The sequence below is a fragment of the Lepus europaeus genome, chromosome 19, assembly GCF_033115175.1.
Source record: "Lepus europaeus isolate LE1 chromosome 19, mLepTim1.pri, whole genome shotgun sequence".
NCBI lineage: Eukaryota > Metazoa > Chordata > Mammalia > Lagomorpha > Leporidae > Lepus > Lepus europaeus.
Genome location: NC_084845.1, coordinates 11,716,671 through 11,732,940, shown reverse-complemented (window position 1 = coordinate 11,732,940; position 16,270 = coordinate 11,716,671). Strand labels below are relative to the sequence as shown.

Genomic DNA, 16,270 nt, shown 5'->3' with positions numbered 1-16,270 from the left:
TAGTCACCGGGGTGCAGCAGCGGCCCCGTCACCGGCCCTGACGCACGCACTGGCGGCGCAAAAGGGAGACCGCCCGGCCGGGAAAGGGCGGGGCCAATGCAAGCCCCGCCCCATTTGTGCGTCACGTCCTGTGGGCGGGACTTCGGGGCTTTCCCCCGGAGCGGGGAGGGAGTATCGGTTAACCCCTGCGTGCCCGCACGGGCTGGAGCTCCGGGGCCGGAACCCGCGAGTCGGGGCTCCCCAGCCACACCCCTCGTAGGATTTAAAGGGGAAGGTGGGGCTGGGCCGGCCGAAGCTGGAACCGAAGGAGCAGGCATGAGGCGCTGCCCATGCCGGGGGAGCTTGAGCGAGGCAGAGGCCGGGGCGCTGCCGGCTGCGGCCCGCATGGGGCTGGAGGCGCCGCGAGGGGGGCGGAGGCGGCAGCCGGGACAGCAGCGACCCGGACCCGGCGCCGGGGGCCCGGCGGGACGGCCAGAGGGGGGCGGGCCCCAGGCCGGGACCGAAAAGTCCCGGCTCCGCACGGAGCCCGAGAGGGCCGGCCTCGGGCCTGAACCCGGGACAGACGGCCCACGGACAGAAGCCCGGACAGAGGGACAGGCTGAACCCGAAGCAGCCGGCCTCGGAGCAGAGCCCGAGAGGCTCAGCCAGAAGACGGAGCCCGACAGGGCCTGCCTCTGGACGCAGCCGGAAAGGAGCAGCCGCTGCTCAGAGCCCTGGACGGAGACTGGGACAGATGGCTTTTGGACTGATCCACACAGATCCGACCTCCAGGCACAGCCAGAGAGGGTCAAGCCCCGGACTGATAACCTGTGGACTCACCAGAGCAGGTCCAACCGCCCGACTCACCTAGAGAGCGCCTGTCTCTCGACAGAGCCAGGTGCTAATGGCTCCTGGAAAGAACTGTACACTGGTGGCCCCAGGACGCCACAGGATACTGAAGGCTCCGGGACGGAGCCACGCACTGATGGCCCCCAGATACAGCGGGATACTGAAACAGCTCGGAAACAGCGTGGCACGGCTGGTCCCCAGACAGCACCTGGGGCAGACTGTCTATTGGGGGAGCCCCACGGACAAGGCCCAGAACGGGAACCAGAACCTGGAGAGTTGCTGACTGCCCTGTACTCACACCTGGACTGTAGCCCCCTGTGTCCTGTCCCCCGCCTCATCATCACCCCTGAGACCCCTGGGCCCGAGGCCCAGCCAGTGGGAGCCCCCTCCCGGGTGGACGTGGGCAGTGGCGGCTTCTCCTCTGCCTCCTCTTTCGACGAGTCTGAGGATGACGTGGTGGCCGGGGGCGGAGGTGCCAGCGACCCTGAGGACAGGTCTGGGGTGAGTGGGCCCGCGTCCCGGCAGACCCCTCGCCCTGCCTTGCTTGAGAAAGTCTCTCCGTCCGGTTTGCTTTCAGCCGCCCGCCGGCGGTTCCATCCCCAGTGCCTGCCTCTTCGTCCACTGCCTCCCCCTGGGACGGCGGAGTTACTCCAGCCACTCCACGCAGCCCAGGCCTGCCCTCTGCTTCCTCTCCTCTCTCTGCCGGGGTCTATGGTGGGACCACAGACAGGGTTCCCGAAGTGTCCGACTGTGTGGCTCTGTCTCTGACTTCTGTCCAGTGCCTTAGTTTGCGAGCCCCGAATCTGAAGAAGCCGGGAGTAGGGAGACAGAGAGAGTGTGCCTTCTTTCTGGGGCCTGCGGCTGCCTTAAGGGGTCCTGAACCTTCCCCACCCCCAGCCCCCTTGTACATTTTTTCTAGAGAGTGAAGTGAAGCCCCAACTTCCCTCAGGTTCTCGAAGGGCCAGGGGCACCCCCACGCCCTGTTGTTTACATCTCTCCCCCAGCCTGGGTGCGGTTCGCCCCTGGTGAATCAGGAGGGCTGGCCGAGCAGGTTCCAGGAGGGAGGGTCAGAGCAGACTTGGGTGTGAAACTGGAGAGCGGAGTCCACAGTCCGTGGTGCTGGCTGGCCTGCCCAGGCCTCCCATTGTCCGGGGTGCAGGCTGGCGTCTGCCCGGAGGCCCCCTCCCCCCCCCACGCCTCCCTCGGGGCTGTGTTCACATGTGCATGGCCCCAGCTGTAGGAGACAGGCCCGTCTCTGCGTGTCTGGACCCGCTGGGGCTCCCCGCCATGCTTTGCTCTCCACCTGCTGGCTCACCGCCTTGGCATCTTAGCTGGGAGGGAGCGGATGATAACAGCGGCGGCAGCCCAGCCCCGCTAAGCTCCTTGCCCTTATTGGCTCCCTGACTCCCTACGAGGCAAATGCTGTTACTCCTTTCTGTGTATGAGGGCACCGAGGCAGAGCTGAGACTCAAACGCCCCCCACCCAGTACACAGGGCACCGCCCACAGCACTCTGCATGTGCGCGGTGAGACTGGGAGAGTCGGGAGCCTCTCCATTTTACAGATGGGGAAACCGAGGCGTAGAGGGGCGAGCCAGAGCCGAGGTCCTGTCCTCTTGACCCTCGTGCTGTGTGAATCCCTCCCTGGCCTGCCTCCCTCCCAGCCCTCCCCACCTCAGTTTCCCTCATTCTTCCAGAATCTGCCTCCATGTCCAGCCCTCATCGGCTCCCTTCTCTGTTCTGGGGCCTCCTACAGCTCCCCTGGGCTCAGAGGCTCCCCCTCCCCCACTGACCCCTCCTGCCAGAGTGCGCTCTGTCCCCTGGCCTTGCAGCCTCCATCCTGCCCCCACACGTTGCTCAAGCTGGCCCCACTGCCCAGAATACCCTCCCTTCCTTCTTGCTTCATTTTGAAATCCTGTCTGACCGAAAAGGCCCTCTCCATCTTTCCTTCTCACCATCCTGACCATGACACTGCCCTCGGGCTAATGGAGGCGGCCCCAAACAGCAGTCAGGGCTGGGAAGGGGCAGTCTGCATGGTTATGGGAGCCCAGTGACTGGCCAGGTACTGGGCTATCAGAGAGGGCTTCCTGGTCTATGGCCATACCACCCTGAATGTGCCTGGTCTCGTCTGCCCTCGGCAACTGAGCAGGGTCGGCCTGGTTAGTACTTGGATGGGAGAGAGGACTTCCTGGGGGAGGCGGCTTGTGAGCCGACTTGGGATCAGTCATGACGCAGAGAACACTCAGTCTGCTTAGGATGGAAAAAGACGGTCTCAGCAGACACCCTTCAGTCCCAGCAGCATTCTGGGGACACCCAGCCAGGGAACCGGACATAGAGTCCAGGTCACGCTGGCCCAGACCTTGTGCAGCGGGAGCGCGGCCGGTCAGCGCTGTGCTGGGCGACGTGAGACCCGTGGCCTCTGGTCCTCATCTGAAGCTCAGAGGCCACGATCATGCCGGGTGGCGTTTTTCGGATGGGGGAGGTGAAGGCACGCTGAGTGCTGTTGCGCCAGCAATGGGTCAGGTGCTTAGTAAACAGGGACCTGCCACCATCGTCCCCTTCCTGAACCCTGTCGACCCTTCCCAGAGGGAGTTGGAGCTGGCCTCAAGCAGCTCCCGGCTGTTTGCTTCTCTGGCTGCCTCTCTCTCTCGCTCTCTCGCTCTCGCTCTCGCTCTCTCTGCATCTCCCATCTTTGTCTTTGCTTTGTCTCTCTGCTTCTCTTTCTTTGTACCCGTAGTAGTCAGGGTCCCTCACGATTCTCCCCAAGTCTCAGTGACTCAGAACAACCAGGGTTAATTTTGCTTGGCCTCCTCTTGTCGGGGGTGGGGATCCATGGAGGTGGGGGGCTTCCATGGCTCTCCCCCCCCTCAGCCCCCCACGCAGAGTCAGACTCTGGCTGTTGAGGCTTCCACCCAGGAGCGGGGCTGCTGCTCGCAGGGGCCACAGGAAGTCACTGACCTCACTTGGAGACGCAGGGAAGTGTCTGGAAGGGGAAAGAGCTGGAGCGGCTCTCAGTCTGCCCAGCGCGGGCCCTGGCGTCACTTGCTCCTGTGTTTCTCTCTGTGCTCGGCCTGCATTCGTCATCAACTCCCGCTCTGTCATTGTTTCTAGGAAGTCTGACCTGGCCTGGGGAGCTTCCAGCTTTAGGGCATGTGACATGGAGGAGGGGGAGATTTGGGGTCTCCATTCCCACAATAGATCCTATTCTATCCGTACTCCAGAGGCAGGCAGAGAGGCCATGGACAGAGAAATGGTGACAGAGGAAGGACAGAGCCCCCTCCCCCTCCGGAGCCCTGGCCTTTGGGCACTCTCATGATTGCCAAACGCATTGGGGTTCATGCACCCCGACAAACTTGAGCAGTAACCCCAGAAAGCCCTTGGCCCTGGAAAGACCCCAGGTCCACCTTGGTCCGGTCCCTTGGCAACACCCAGACCCTCCCTCCCTGGCCTCTGCCCTGACCCCTGCCCCTTCTGCACCTCCCAGAGCAAACCGTGGGAGAAGCTGAAGACGGTTCTGAAGTACTCGCCCTTCGTGGTCTCCTTCCGGAAACACTACCCCTGGGTCCAGCTCTCCGGACATGCAGGTGAGAGTGGGGGCGGCAGGGGGTGGGGGGCAGGGCCGGACGGCATGCCTGGCCGGGCAAACGGCTGCCATCTGCCCTTGGTTTCCCCACCTGTAACCCAGGCTCCATGACCACACCCACTCAGGGGGCTGCTGTGCGAAGTGGAGGCCTGGACCCGGCCAGGCTTGAGGTGGGGGCTACTCCATGTTACTCTGGTGGTGGGGGAGCCTCTGTTCTGGGGACAGATGGACCTGGGCTGCAACCCTAAATGTGACTTTTTTTTTTTAAGATTTTATCTATTTATTTGAGAGGTAGAATTACAGATAGAGAGAGGGAGATCTTCCATTTGCTGGTTCACTCTCCAGAAGGTACAAACAGCCAGAGCTGTGCCCATCTGAAGCCAGGAGCCAGGAGCTTCTTCTGGGTCTCCCATGTGGGTCCAGGGGCCCAAGCACTTGGGCCATCTTCCACTGCTTTCCCAGGTGCATTAGCAGAGAGCTGGATTGGAAGTGGAGCAGCCGGGAATCGAACTAGCGCCCATATGGATTCCGGCACTGCAAGCAGAGGCTTAGCCCTAGATATGGCTTTTATATTCATGGTGTCCCCCAGCAAGCGACTTTCCTTTGCTGGGCCTCAGTTTCCCCATCTGTTGTAGGGGGGTCATCTCACTTTACTTGCACAGGTGAGCTGAAGCGTTGAAGCCAAAGTGTTTGTGGAGATTCAGCTACAGACCCCTCGTGATGGAAGTTAGCGTTCCACGTCCAGAGCGCAGTAGGCCCGCAGTCGGAGTAGCCGCAGGGCGCGCGCTGCGGTGCAGCAGGCCAGGCTTCCACTTGGGATGGCCACAGCCCACACAGCACAGTACAGGTTCCAGTCCTGGCTGCTCTGCTTCCGATCCGGCTCCCTGCTAACACGTTCTGGGAGGCAGCGCATGATGGCTGAGGTCCTTGGGCTGTGCACATGGAAGACCCGAGTGGAGTTCTGGACTCCTGACAGCCTGGCCCAGCCCTGGCTGTCGCAGGCATGTGGGGAACAAAGCAGCAAATGGGAAATCTCTCTCTCTTATTCTAACTCTCAAGTAGATGAAAATAAAAAAATAAAAAACCTGCCACCTCCCAGCCCGGAGGCTGTCATGGTTTCCCCAGGGCCCCTGTGGTCTCTGTTGCAAGCGCTGAGCTCTCTGCTGTTGCAGCAGGACACGGCCGTGGATGATTCATAAACACACGAGGACCCTGTGTTCCCAGATGGAAAAGGCAGTGAGAAGCTGGCGCCCCACTGGGGATGGCCACATGCCATGGCGGAGTCTCTGGGTTTGACGCCCAGCTCTGCTAACGTGCACCCCGGGAGGCAGCAGGCGATGGCTCAGGTCTGCTTCCGTGCAGGAGACCTGGAATGAATTCCATGCTCCGGACTTTGGCCTGGCCTAGCCCTGGCTGTCGGGGGTGCATAGGGAGTGATGAAACTCTCTCTCTCTCTCTCTCTCTCTCTCTCTCAAATATATACGAACATGTACATACCAGGCAGGGGGCTAGAGTAAGAAACGTGCCTACCAAGCAAAGGGAGACCACAAAAGAACTTGTCTGCCCTGCTCAGCCTAGACCTAAGTTAGAGAGAAGACAAGGGCCCCGGAGTGAGCACAAGGCTGCCGTCCCTCCTTACAATGGTTAAAAAATAGTGAGAGGCAGCCATTTAGTCTAAAGATGCCAGCGTTCCACATTGGAGGACCTGGGCTGGAGTCCTGGCTCCAGCTCCCAACTCCAGCTTCCTGCTTGTGCAGTCCCTGGGAGGCACCTGTGGTGATGCTACCAGGAATCAGGTGCCTCCCGCCCTGGACTCAGTTCCCAGCCCAGCCCAGCCCAGCTGCAGCCATTGTGGGCAACTGGGGAGTGAACCAGTGAGGGAACTCTCTCTCTGTCCATCTGTCTCTGTCTCAAGTGAATAAATAAATAAATATTTAAAACCTTAATGGAATGAAAGAGCCATTTCATTATGCTCGTGGGTCTTGGGTAGAGAATTCAGACAGGGCAGGGCAGGCTCATGCTGTCTGGGAACTCAGCCAGGACCACTCAAAGCTGGAGACCGTTGGAGGCTCATTCACTCATGCGCCCGGCCTCCGACACTGCTTGGGGGCCGGGGTCTCAGCAGGGACCGAAGAGCCTCCTCTGGCTTCTCCACGCACCTGCGTGGGCTTCCTCACACGAGGTGGCCTCCGAGCAAACGACTTCTTACCTTGCAGCTCGGGGGAGTGTGGGCGAGCGTCTGCCAAAGGCTAAGGGGAAGCACTGTTGCCTTTATGACCTGGAGTCGGCCTTCACGCAGTGTCACTCCTGCTGTAAACCCTGCCCAGTTCAAGGGAGAGGCACTGGACTCCACTTTTTTTTTTTTTTGACAGGCAGAGTGGACAGTGAGAGAGAGAGACAGAGAGAAAGGTCCTCCTTTGCCGTTGGTTCACCCTCCAATGGCTGCTGTGGCCGGCGCGCTGCAGCCAGCGCACCGTGCTGATCCGAAAGCAGGAGCCAGGTGCTTCTCCTGGTCTCCCATGGGGTGCAGGGCCCAAGCACTTGGGCCATCCTCCACTACACTCCCTGGCCACAGCAGAGAGCTGGCCTGGAAGAGGGGCAACCGGGACAGAACCTGGTGTGCTGGTGCCGCTAGGCGGAGGATTAGCCTGTTGAGCCTCGGCACTGGCCTGACTCCACTTCTTATCAGGGAGATTGTAGGAGCCCATGGAATAGGAGATACTGTCACAGCCATCTGTGGAAGATATAAGCTGAAAATGCATTTACCACAATAATAATTTGGAATTCTAATCTGTAATTCTGTCAGATTTATAGTTAATTTATTTTTTATTTAAAAATATTTAAGATCTATTTATTTACTTGAAAGGCAGAATTACAGAGAGAAGGAAAGACACAGAGAGATATCTTCTACTGCTGGTTCACTCCCCAAATAGCCACAATAGCCAAGGCTGGGCCAGGCCATCCAGGTCTCCCATATGGGTGCAGGGGCCCAAGTACCTGGGCCGTCTTCTGCTGCTTTCTCAGACACATTAACAGGGAGCTGGGTTGGAAGTGGAGCAGCTGGGACTCAGATCGATCCTCAAATGGGATGCCAGCACGAAGAGGTGGCAGCTTAGGGCTGGTGCTGTGGCATAGCAGGTTAAGCTGCTGTCTGCAGTGCTGGCATCCCACATGGGTGACAGTTCATGTCCCAGCTGCTCCACTTCCCATCCAGCTCCCTGCTAATGTACCTAGAAAGCAGTAGAGGATGGCCCAAGTCCTTGGGCCCCTGCCATCCACATGGAAGACCCAGAAGAAGCCCCTGGCTCCTGGTTTGGGCCTGGCCCAGCCCTGGCCTTTACGGCCACTGGAGAGTGAACCAGTGGCCCTGATGAAAGGTCCTCTCTCTGTCTCTGTAGCTTCACCTAAAAAAATAAGGTGACAGCTTAACCTGCTGTGCCACAACACTTGGCCCCACAAGTTAATTTAAACAGGCCCTGGTCCTGAGCACCTGGGGCCCCCAGGGAGAAGCAAATGCTGCCTGCGTAGGCCTCACCAAACTCCCATAGACAATCATGAGCTCACCATGCAAAATTACAGAGCCAGCGAGGACACATTGTGTGTGAACAAGACTCCGTTTCAGCAACAGCGAGTAGAAACGCACCCTTCCCCGCCAGCCCGGGCCAAGCTTTTGAAAGCTGCTGGGAGGGAGAGGGAGCTCAGGCGATGGTGCGATGGTGCCAGGACAGCGCGCACACAGGAAGAGGCGGGCAGGCGTCCCTTTCTTGTCTGGTTTTTGACCCTGTTGCTGATCCTGCTGCCCACAGGGAACTTCCAGGCGGGAGAGGACGGCCGGATTCTGAAACGCTTCTGTCAGTGTGAGCAGCGCAGCCTGGAGCAGCTGATGGGAGACCCCCTGCGGCCATTTGTGCCGGCCTACTACGGCGTGGTGCAGCGGGACGGCCAAGCCTTCAACCAGATGGAGGACCTCCTGGCGGATTTCGAAGGCCCCTCCATCATGGACTGCAAGATGGGCAGCAGGTGGGGCACTGGCAGCCCGGGGCGGGGCGGGGCGGGGCGGGGCGGGGGGACGTGGTTGAAAGCGTCGGTTAGGTTTCAAAGTGGCTGCCCCAGCACGTGTTCCTACAGTAGTGCACGAGGGGCCTCACTGCTTTCTGCCCCACCCACACTTGGTATTGTCTGTTTATTCATTTCAGCCATTTTTTTTTAAACATTTATTTACTTGAGAGGCAGAGTTACAGAGAGACAGAGGGAGAGACACAGAGAGAGGTGTTTCACCTGCTGGTTCACTCCCCCAGATGGCCACAGTGGCCAGAACTGGGCAGGTCTGAAGCCAGGAGCCGGAAGCTTCATCAAGGTCTCCCACGTGGATGCAGGGGCCCAAGCAGTTGGGCCATCCTCAGCTGCTTTCCCAGGCACATTAGCAGGGAGCTGGATGGGATGTGGAGCAGCCAGGGCATGAACCGGCGCCCATGTGGGAGGCTGGCATCACAGACAACAGCTTTATCCGCTACGCCACCATGCCCATCTGAGCCATTCTGATGGATATGTAGCGGTCACTCATTCTGTGACTGAAGAAACTGAGCATCTTTTCATACATTGATTGGTCTTTGGGAGTCCTCTTTCAAAAGTGCCTGTTTGAATCTTCTACCCATTTTTTCCCATTGAGTTGGCCTCTCTCTCTCTCTCTCTCTCTGGCAGCCAGGATCCAGAAAGTCTGTCCAGGTCTCCTATGTGGGTGGCAGGAACCCAATTACATGAGCCATCGCTGCTGCCTCCCATGGAGCTGGAACTGGGCATTGACCCATGGGACATGGGAGTCTTAACTACGGGCTTTTTTTTTTTTTTTTTTTTTTTTTGGATGTGTAATTCTTTATGTATTCTGGGTATAGGTTTTTTGTTGCCCACTCACACACACACACGCATACACGCATACACACACACACACATTCTCCAACTATCCCAGTTCACTGTTTTAACAGTGTCTTTTCCCAAACAGATGTACTTTTAATTCAGTCCAGTTTGTCAACTTTTCATTCTGGCCAATGGGATTGTGTTTAAGAAATTTTCAGGGAGCCAGTGTGGCATAGCAGGTAAAACTGCTGTCTGTGACACTGGCATCCCATATGGGCTCCAGTTCCAATCCAGCTCCTTGCTAATGGCCTGGGAAAGCAGTGGAAGATGGTCCAAGTGCTTGAGACCCTGCCACCCTGTGAGAGACCTGGATGAAGCTCCTGGCTCCTGGCTTCAGCCTGGTCCAGCTCTAGCCAGTGCAGCCATTTGGGGAGTGAACCAGTGGATAGATCTCTCTATCTGTCTCTCTCTCCCCACAACTCTCCATCTCTCTGTAACTCTGCCTGTGAAACAAAATAAATCTAAAAAGAAAAAAGAAAGAAAGAAAGAAATCTGCATATTCGGAGAGCAAGAAGACGTTCTCGTGTTCTCCCGCACACGCTTTGTTGTTTGAAGTTTCACAGTCAGCTCCGCAGTCTACCTGGAACTACCTCCACCTGTGCGTGTGCGAGCTGGGGCCTGGGTTCATCTTGCCCCAGGTGGGCATCCTGTCGACCCAGCACCGTTTGTTGAAGAATCCCCGTGCCTCTTGGAATGGCAGGGCTTCTCCATCGTTAGCCTGGTGTGCGAGCGTGTGTGTGAGCAAGTGTGCATGCGTGTGTGAGCGAGAGCATGTGCGTGTGTGGCTGCCGTGCACTCTGTCCCATGCAGAGATCTGCTTGCCCACTTCTGCGCCCACTGGCACTTTTCAACCGCTCTGCTCAGTGCCACTTCCTTTGTCACCTTTGTCACCTCCCCTGTGTGCCAGGACCTACCTGGAGGAGGAGCTGGTCAAGGCACGAGAGCGGCCCCGGCCCCGGAAGGACATGTACGAGAAGATGGTGGCTGTGGACCCTGGGGCCCCCACGCCTGAGGAGCACGCGCAGGGGGCCGTGACCAAGCCCCGCTACATGCAGTGGCGGGAGGCCTCGAGCTCCACCTCCACCCTGGGCTTCCGCATTGAGGGCGTCAAGGTGAGGCGTGGGGCTGGCTGGCCGTCCCCACAGGGCCTGGACTGGACCTGAGGCGGGGCCTGCTGGGGAACGCAGGGTCGGGGAGGGCCAGGTGGGCCAGGGCGGGTGCCGCTTCTCCCCCAGCGCTGCGTCCATCAGTGCCAGGGTGTCTCCCGCTCCCTCCAATGGCTGGGTCCCAGCACCACTCCGGCTTCTCCGGCTTCAGCCGCCCTGGGCTCCCAGGCCCTGGGCTCGCCCCCACTGATCCATCCCCTAGTAGGACAGCTGTAAGCCCTCATCGCCTTCACTGGGGAGGCGTCCATCTTTGCTCACTGCACCCCCCACCCCATCACCGTAAGTTAGCTCTAATTTTTTGAGCTCAGAAGTCAAGGTGATACCACCAGGAGCAGGGAGAAACGTGGACAGCTCTGTCTCAGCCCTGCCACTGCCCTGCCCAGCCCACGCCCCACCTGCCCGTGTTGCCGCCGCACACCTCGGGCCCACAGGACCGGCCTTGGCCTGTCACGGTCGTGTCTGGGAGGGTTTTCCGTGGCAGGCGCTCTTTGTGGACGTGCCAGGGTTCCCGTGGATGGACCTTGGTGGCCTCTGTGTGCCGGCATTGCGGTGCCTCAGTGAGTCCCGTGGTACGCACGCCATCTGGCAGGTGTGCAGGGCTGGCTGTGGACTAGACTTCCACAGGTGGGCGACTGAGTCAAAGGTTACACACCAAGCCCCTGGCGTTTTCTTTTCTGGTATGATTTTTAAAAAGAGGCTTAAATGTATTTGAAAGGCACAGTTTCAGAGAGAGAAAGACCTTCCACCTGTGGTTCCGTCCCCAGAGGTCCACAACAGCCAGGGCTTGGTCAGGCTGAAGCCAGGAGCCTGGGACTCTGTCCGGGTCTCCCATATGGGTACCAGGGGCCCAAGCACTTGGGGTGTCTTCCACTGCTTTCCCAGGCCATTAGCAAGGAGCTTCATTGGAAGTGGAGCAGCCGGGACTTAAACTGGCACTTTGATGTGGGACGCCGGTATTGCAGACCACAGCTTAACCCACTGTGTGGCAAAGCTGGCCCCTTCGTTGGGGGTCATGCACACACGCTGCCTCTGCCCCATAGCCACTCAGCCGTCCTTGTAAACTGTGAATCCAGCGATGTGCTTCTCCCGTCCAGAGCTCTTCTGTGGCTCCCTAGTGCCGCAGGGGAGCTTAGAGGCCCTCCAGACCTCACCTCTACTCCTGTTTCTTCAGGCTATCACGAAGCGCTGGGAAGTCCCCTGGTTTTTCTGGCCACAGGACCTTGGAATGTGGTTTCCCTGCCAAGAATGTTCTTCCCTCTGTTGTTCTCCTGGGTGACCGTCAAGCCAGTTTTCTGTCTCCTTTCAAATTTGCTTCCTTGAGGAAGCCCTCCTTAATTTCTCTCGGGGACGTGGGATGGAGGTACCAACACCATCCCCATTTGCCAGATGGGGAAACTGAGGCCAAGACAGTGATGGCCCAGCTAGCAAGTAGCAGTCATGATGGAAAGCCAGACCCGCCCTGCCCCCGCCCCCAAGCCCACTTTACCAGGGGGGTGGAGGTTCGACTCGGAAGGCTGGGTCACTCAGGACTGTGACGTGGGACCCGGCTGAGCTGGGGCGGGCAGGCGGGCTGGCTTCTCCCGAACAGTAAGCAGCTGTGGAAGTGGCTGGGCGCCCCGGAGGTGCCCCAGGTTGCTCCGAGTTTGGGGCGGGAAGGGAAAGGGGCAAGAGGCCACTCCCCACTCCCTTGCCCTGCAGAAAGCCAACGGGACCTGCAGCACCAACTTCAAGAAGACGCAGGCGCTGGAGCAGGTGACAAAGGTGCTGGAGGACTTTGTGGACGGAGACCGCGGAATCCTGGTGAGCAGGTGCTTGTGTCCCACAGCATGGCTGGCTGTGCTCAAGTGTGGACAGCTGTGGCCTGGCTAAGGCTGGTCCAGGGTGGCCCTGCTCTCCTGTCTGCCCATTGGTCTTTTTGTTTTCCTAAGATTTTATTTATTTATTTGAGAGGGAGAGAGAGAGAAAGAGAGAGAGAGAGAGAGAGAGAGAGAGAGAGAGAATCTTCCATCCACTGCTTCACTCCCCAAATGGCTGCAATGGCCAGGGCTGGGCCAGGCTGAAGCCAGGAGCCTGGAACTCCATCCAGGTCTCCCATGTGGGTGACGGGGCCTAAGGACTTGGGACATCACCTGCTGCTTTCCCAGGCACATTAGCAGGCAGCTGGATGGGAAGTGGAGCAGCTGGGACTTGAGCTGGAGCTCGTTAAGGATGCCAGCATCACAGGTGGTGGCTTAACCCACTGCACCACAGCACTGGCCCCCACAAGGCTCGTTACCCACTGCACCCAGCACCTGCCCCATCACTGTCTGGGCTCAGATTTGTCTCCCTGTGCTTGGCCGCATGTGTCTTGGGGCCCAGCATGCTGGGCTGGGTCTGCTCTCCCAGTAGAAGCAAGGGGCCAAGAAAGAGAGTGAAAATGCAAGACTCCTGATGCCCGGGCTCAGCATGGCGGCTGTCATTCCTGCCACACTCTGTGGGCCACAGCCAGTCAGGTGACCAGGCCCAGCTGAAAGGGATGGGAGGATCTGCTGTGTCCAGGGGATTTGTGTGGCCTGCCACGCCCTGGGGCCTCCGCCTGGTTGGGACTCACCAAGGCCCCTCTGACACACAGAGAAAGTACGTGGCCCGCCTGGAGGAACTCCGCGACACCCTGGAGCAGTCCCCCTTCTTCAGGACCCATGAGGTGCGAGCCCTGGCCGCCGTGGCCTGCGCGGGGTCCCGGGGCCTGGGTGGTGCAGGGAGGACGCTGTGGACAGTCAGCGGCCAGAGCTATGGGAGGGGGGTGCCCACGAGGGAAATTCAGAGCCGGTCTCCAGCCGGGGGCTGCAGGCTGACCGCTGCGGGGCACCGGCCTGTGACTCTGCCTCCCAGGGCCAATGAGGTGTGAGAGCCATGAGGAGGCGCCCTCACCAGTGTCAGCTGCAAAGACCCTCCCCTCCCCCTCCCCCCAGCCTGTGCCACTCTGAGGCTGTGCCCAACTCTGAATGGTGCCATCCTCTCTGCTCTCCCCTCGCCTCCAGCCCCCTCTCACCTCTTCCTGCCATCACCGACTGTCTTGAGCCAGCGCTGGCTCGGGGATGCCCACAGACCCGGCTGCCACTCCCTGTCTGCCTCCGGGAGGCCTCGGTCCCCCTGCTGTGGGAGGGGGTAGCAGCAGCACCCAGCGCGGTCCAGCATCAGGGTGTGCCGGCTGCTGTTACTGTTTGCTGTACCAAACGTCACCCTTGTCATGGCCTCACGCTTGACGTGGAAGTCGCAAAGCACAGGCCCAGGGAACCCGTCTCTCCCGTGCTCGTGTTTGGTTTTGCCTGCTGGGTGACTCGGCATTTTAAACATTGATTCGCCACCGTTTAAAGCAGGAGACTTCACACGCACATCCATTTCCCATGGCACCGCTGGAGACTTGGCTAGCCCAGGCTACCTGCCGGTTACCACCGGTCGTCCAGACACGGGCGGGCTCTGCCACTTCTGACAAGCTCCTGCCCACCTGCCCGGGACCAGGGTCCTCTGGGAGCAGTAGGGCTCGAAACCTGGAGGGGCTTGTGTACCTGGAGCCAGCCAGCTAAAACAGTGTCCACTGAGGACCAACCATGTGCCGAGCACCGCGGGGCAGTGTGCGGTGTGGGCCAGTGCCGGAAGGCCTGCTCCGGGCTCCCAGTGTGCAGACAAGGGGACTGAGGCCCAGGGGAAGGAAGTCCCTTGTGTGAGGTCAGCACCGACAGCCCACGGGGCCGGAGATGCTGCCGCCCCACTCCACAGGGGAGGCATCGCCCAGTCCGTGAGTGCCTGCATTTGAGTTTGGCTTAAAAAGCAGTAACAATTTGCAGTAGTGGTGTTTGCTGAGTGCCAGGAACTGCTGTCAGTCAGTGCTCTGTGGTCAGTTCACCCGAACCACGTGCACAGCACTCTCTGAGGCTCACTTTGTACGTGAGGACGCAGAGCCAAGACAGGTTCCAACACCCACGGTAGTGGCAGAGCCAGGGCTAGACCCGAGGTGGCTGAGCTCCGGGGTAAATGCTGTCAGCCACCCTGCCCTGCTGCCTGGCCGGGAGGGCACGGTGACCAGGGCCAGCCCCCGCCCTAACCCCCGGCTCCCCACTGCAGGTGGTGGGCAGCTCTCTCCTCTTTGTGCACGACCACACTGGCCTGGCCAAGGTCTGGATGATCGACTTCGGCAAGACGGCGGCCCTGCCGGACCACCAGACGCTGAGCCACCGGCTGCCCTGGGCCGAGGGCAATCATGAGGACGGCTACCTGTGGGGCCTGGACAATATGATCCACCTCCTCCAGGGGCTAGCCCGGAGCTGACCTGCCAGGCTCTGCCAGGTTGACTCACTGGATGGTGCCAGTCTGGCCGGAGGGGCCCGAGATGCCGTGGGGGCCTGAGGGTGGCGGTGGGTGGGCTGACCTCTTGGGCTGAAGGCCTCTGTGACACTGGGGCTGACAGGACCCGAGAGGGAGCATGAGCGGGCGGGGTCGTGCCAGGCAGCAGAACCCAGTTCAGTCCCCTGATGGGCAGAGGTTACGGAGGGGCTGTCGGCAGCCGGGAATGTCACTCAGCTGTCGGAGGGCACGGGTGTGACCGGTGCCGGTGGCTGACTGGGGACTCCCAGGCTGCCTCCTCGCCAGCCCTCGCTGGCTGTGGAGCCGGGGGCAGTGCCAAGTTCGTCTCTGGGGCCTCAGAGGACCTGGCATCACTCAGGAACCAGCACAAGAGCTGCCCGTCCCCGTCTAGAGGGAGAGGCCCTTGCTTCAGGAGCCCAGTGAGGTGCTGAGCGACTCTGGCCCCAGAGAGGGTGCGGCCACCGCCCATGCTGCTGACGCTCACCACCGAGCCGCCCTGCCAGGGCCTGTGCCCCTCCCTGCGCCTCCTGCGGACTCTGCCCGCATCCCCGGCCGTGCCTGCACCCTGCCCTCTGCCCGCCTCCTTGCTCGCGGCACCAGACCCAGCCTTAGGACTTTGTCCTCTGTGCCGGGTCGCAGGGCCCTCCGTGAAGACGGCAGCGCCAGGACAGAGTCCAAGGGCGGAGGCAGCGGCCTCCTCCTGGGCTCCGAGCCCCACCAGACCCGGGGGCCTTGCAGGGCAAAGTGCAGTCGGTCCAGGGGCGTCGGCGGGTGTGGTGAAGACTCCAGGACCTGTTGTGCGGCCTACAGCCCCTGCAGCGCTGGGCCCTTGGGCTAGGGGCCCTCGAGGGCGGGCTGGGGAGCTCCTGCCACCGGCACTGAGGCCGTGGCCTTTCCCCTGGCCACCTGTACACTTCTTTATCCCAGGGAGCTGTCAGCGGGGGGCAGGTCAGGGAAGCAGCCGCAGCACCCAGTAGAGGACGGAGTCTGTGCTGAGGAGGTTTCTGTCTTGCCCCTGGGGTGTGTGCGCTCCAACTCTCAACTGCAGCGGCAATGTGGGGTGGGGTAACAGGATGACGGCCACTCTCGAGAGAACTGAGCTGACCCGCTGCCTCCTTCGCCCGGCACCCGGCGAGCTGCTGTTCTCAGGCCTGGCTCTGTGCCACATGATGCAGGGGACAATGGTGGCCGAGGCAGTGCACCCAGGACCATGCACCTGACCATGCAAGCACGGTGTCCCCTGGGCAGGGACCCTCTTCCTCATGTCACTGCACCGTGTGGTTTCCCTGATGAGACCCTTTGCTGGGCACTGGGGACACAGTGGTGACCAGGACAGCCATGGTACCCCTTTCAGGGTGGAGGTGACAGGTACTCATTAAACGGATTCTCTAAACTACTTCTGTCTTTCTCTCACACACCCACACATGGGTTCTTCCA

At 60.2% G+C, this 16,270-nt stretch overlaps 1 protein-coding gene across 2 annotated transcripts; it reads left to right on the top strand.

The window, feature by feature from the left end:
- Positions 1–197: 197 nt before the first annotated feature.
- On the top strand, positions 198–16,229 carry ITPKC (inositol-trisphosphate 3-kinase C). Of its 2 annotated transcripts, none has more exons than XM_062177831.1 (7): positions 198–1,329; positions 4,311–4,410; positions 8,216–8,429; positions 10,231–10,435; positions 12,188–12,289; positions 13,101–13,172; positions 14,594–16,229. In XM_062177831.1, the coding sequence occupies exons 1-7, from the start codon at positions 316–318 to the stop codon at positions 14,795–14,797; spliced, it is 1,911 nt and encodes a 636-aa protein (XP_062033815.1). In that variant the 5' UTR covers positions 198–315; the 3' UTR covers positions 14,798–16,229. The 2 variants fall into 2 exon arrangements, with proteins under 2 accessions (XP_062033815.1, XP_062033816.1); XM_062177832.1 differs by having other exon boundaries at positions 12,188–12,297; positions 14,594–14,753.
- Positions 16,230–16,270: the final 41 nt, after the last annotated feature.

What these genes read in the sequence shown, in the direction of transcription:
- ITPKC (XM_062177831.1), top strand. Translation starts at nt 316, where the DNA reads ATGAGGCGCTGCCCATGCCGGGGGAGCTTGAGCGAGGCAGAGGCCGGG. An exon ending in ACCCTGAGGACAGGTCTGGG is followed by an intron (nt 1,330 to 4,310) that starts GTGAGTGGGCCC and finishes TGCACCTCCCAG; the next exon opens with AGCAAACCGTGGGAGAAGCT. An exon ending in ACGGAGACCGCGGAATCCTG is followed by an intron (nt 12,290 to 13,100) that starts GTGAGCAGGTGC and finishes TCTGACACACAG; the next exon opens with AGAAAGTACGTGGCCCGCCT.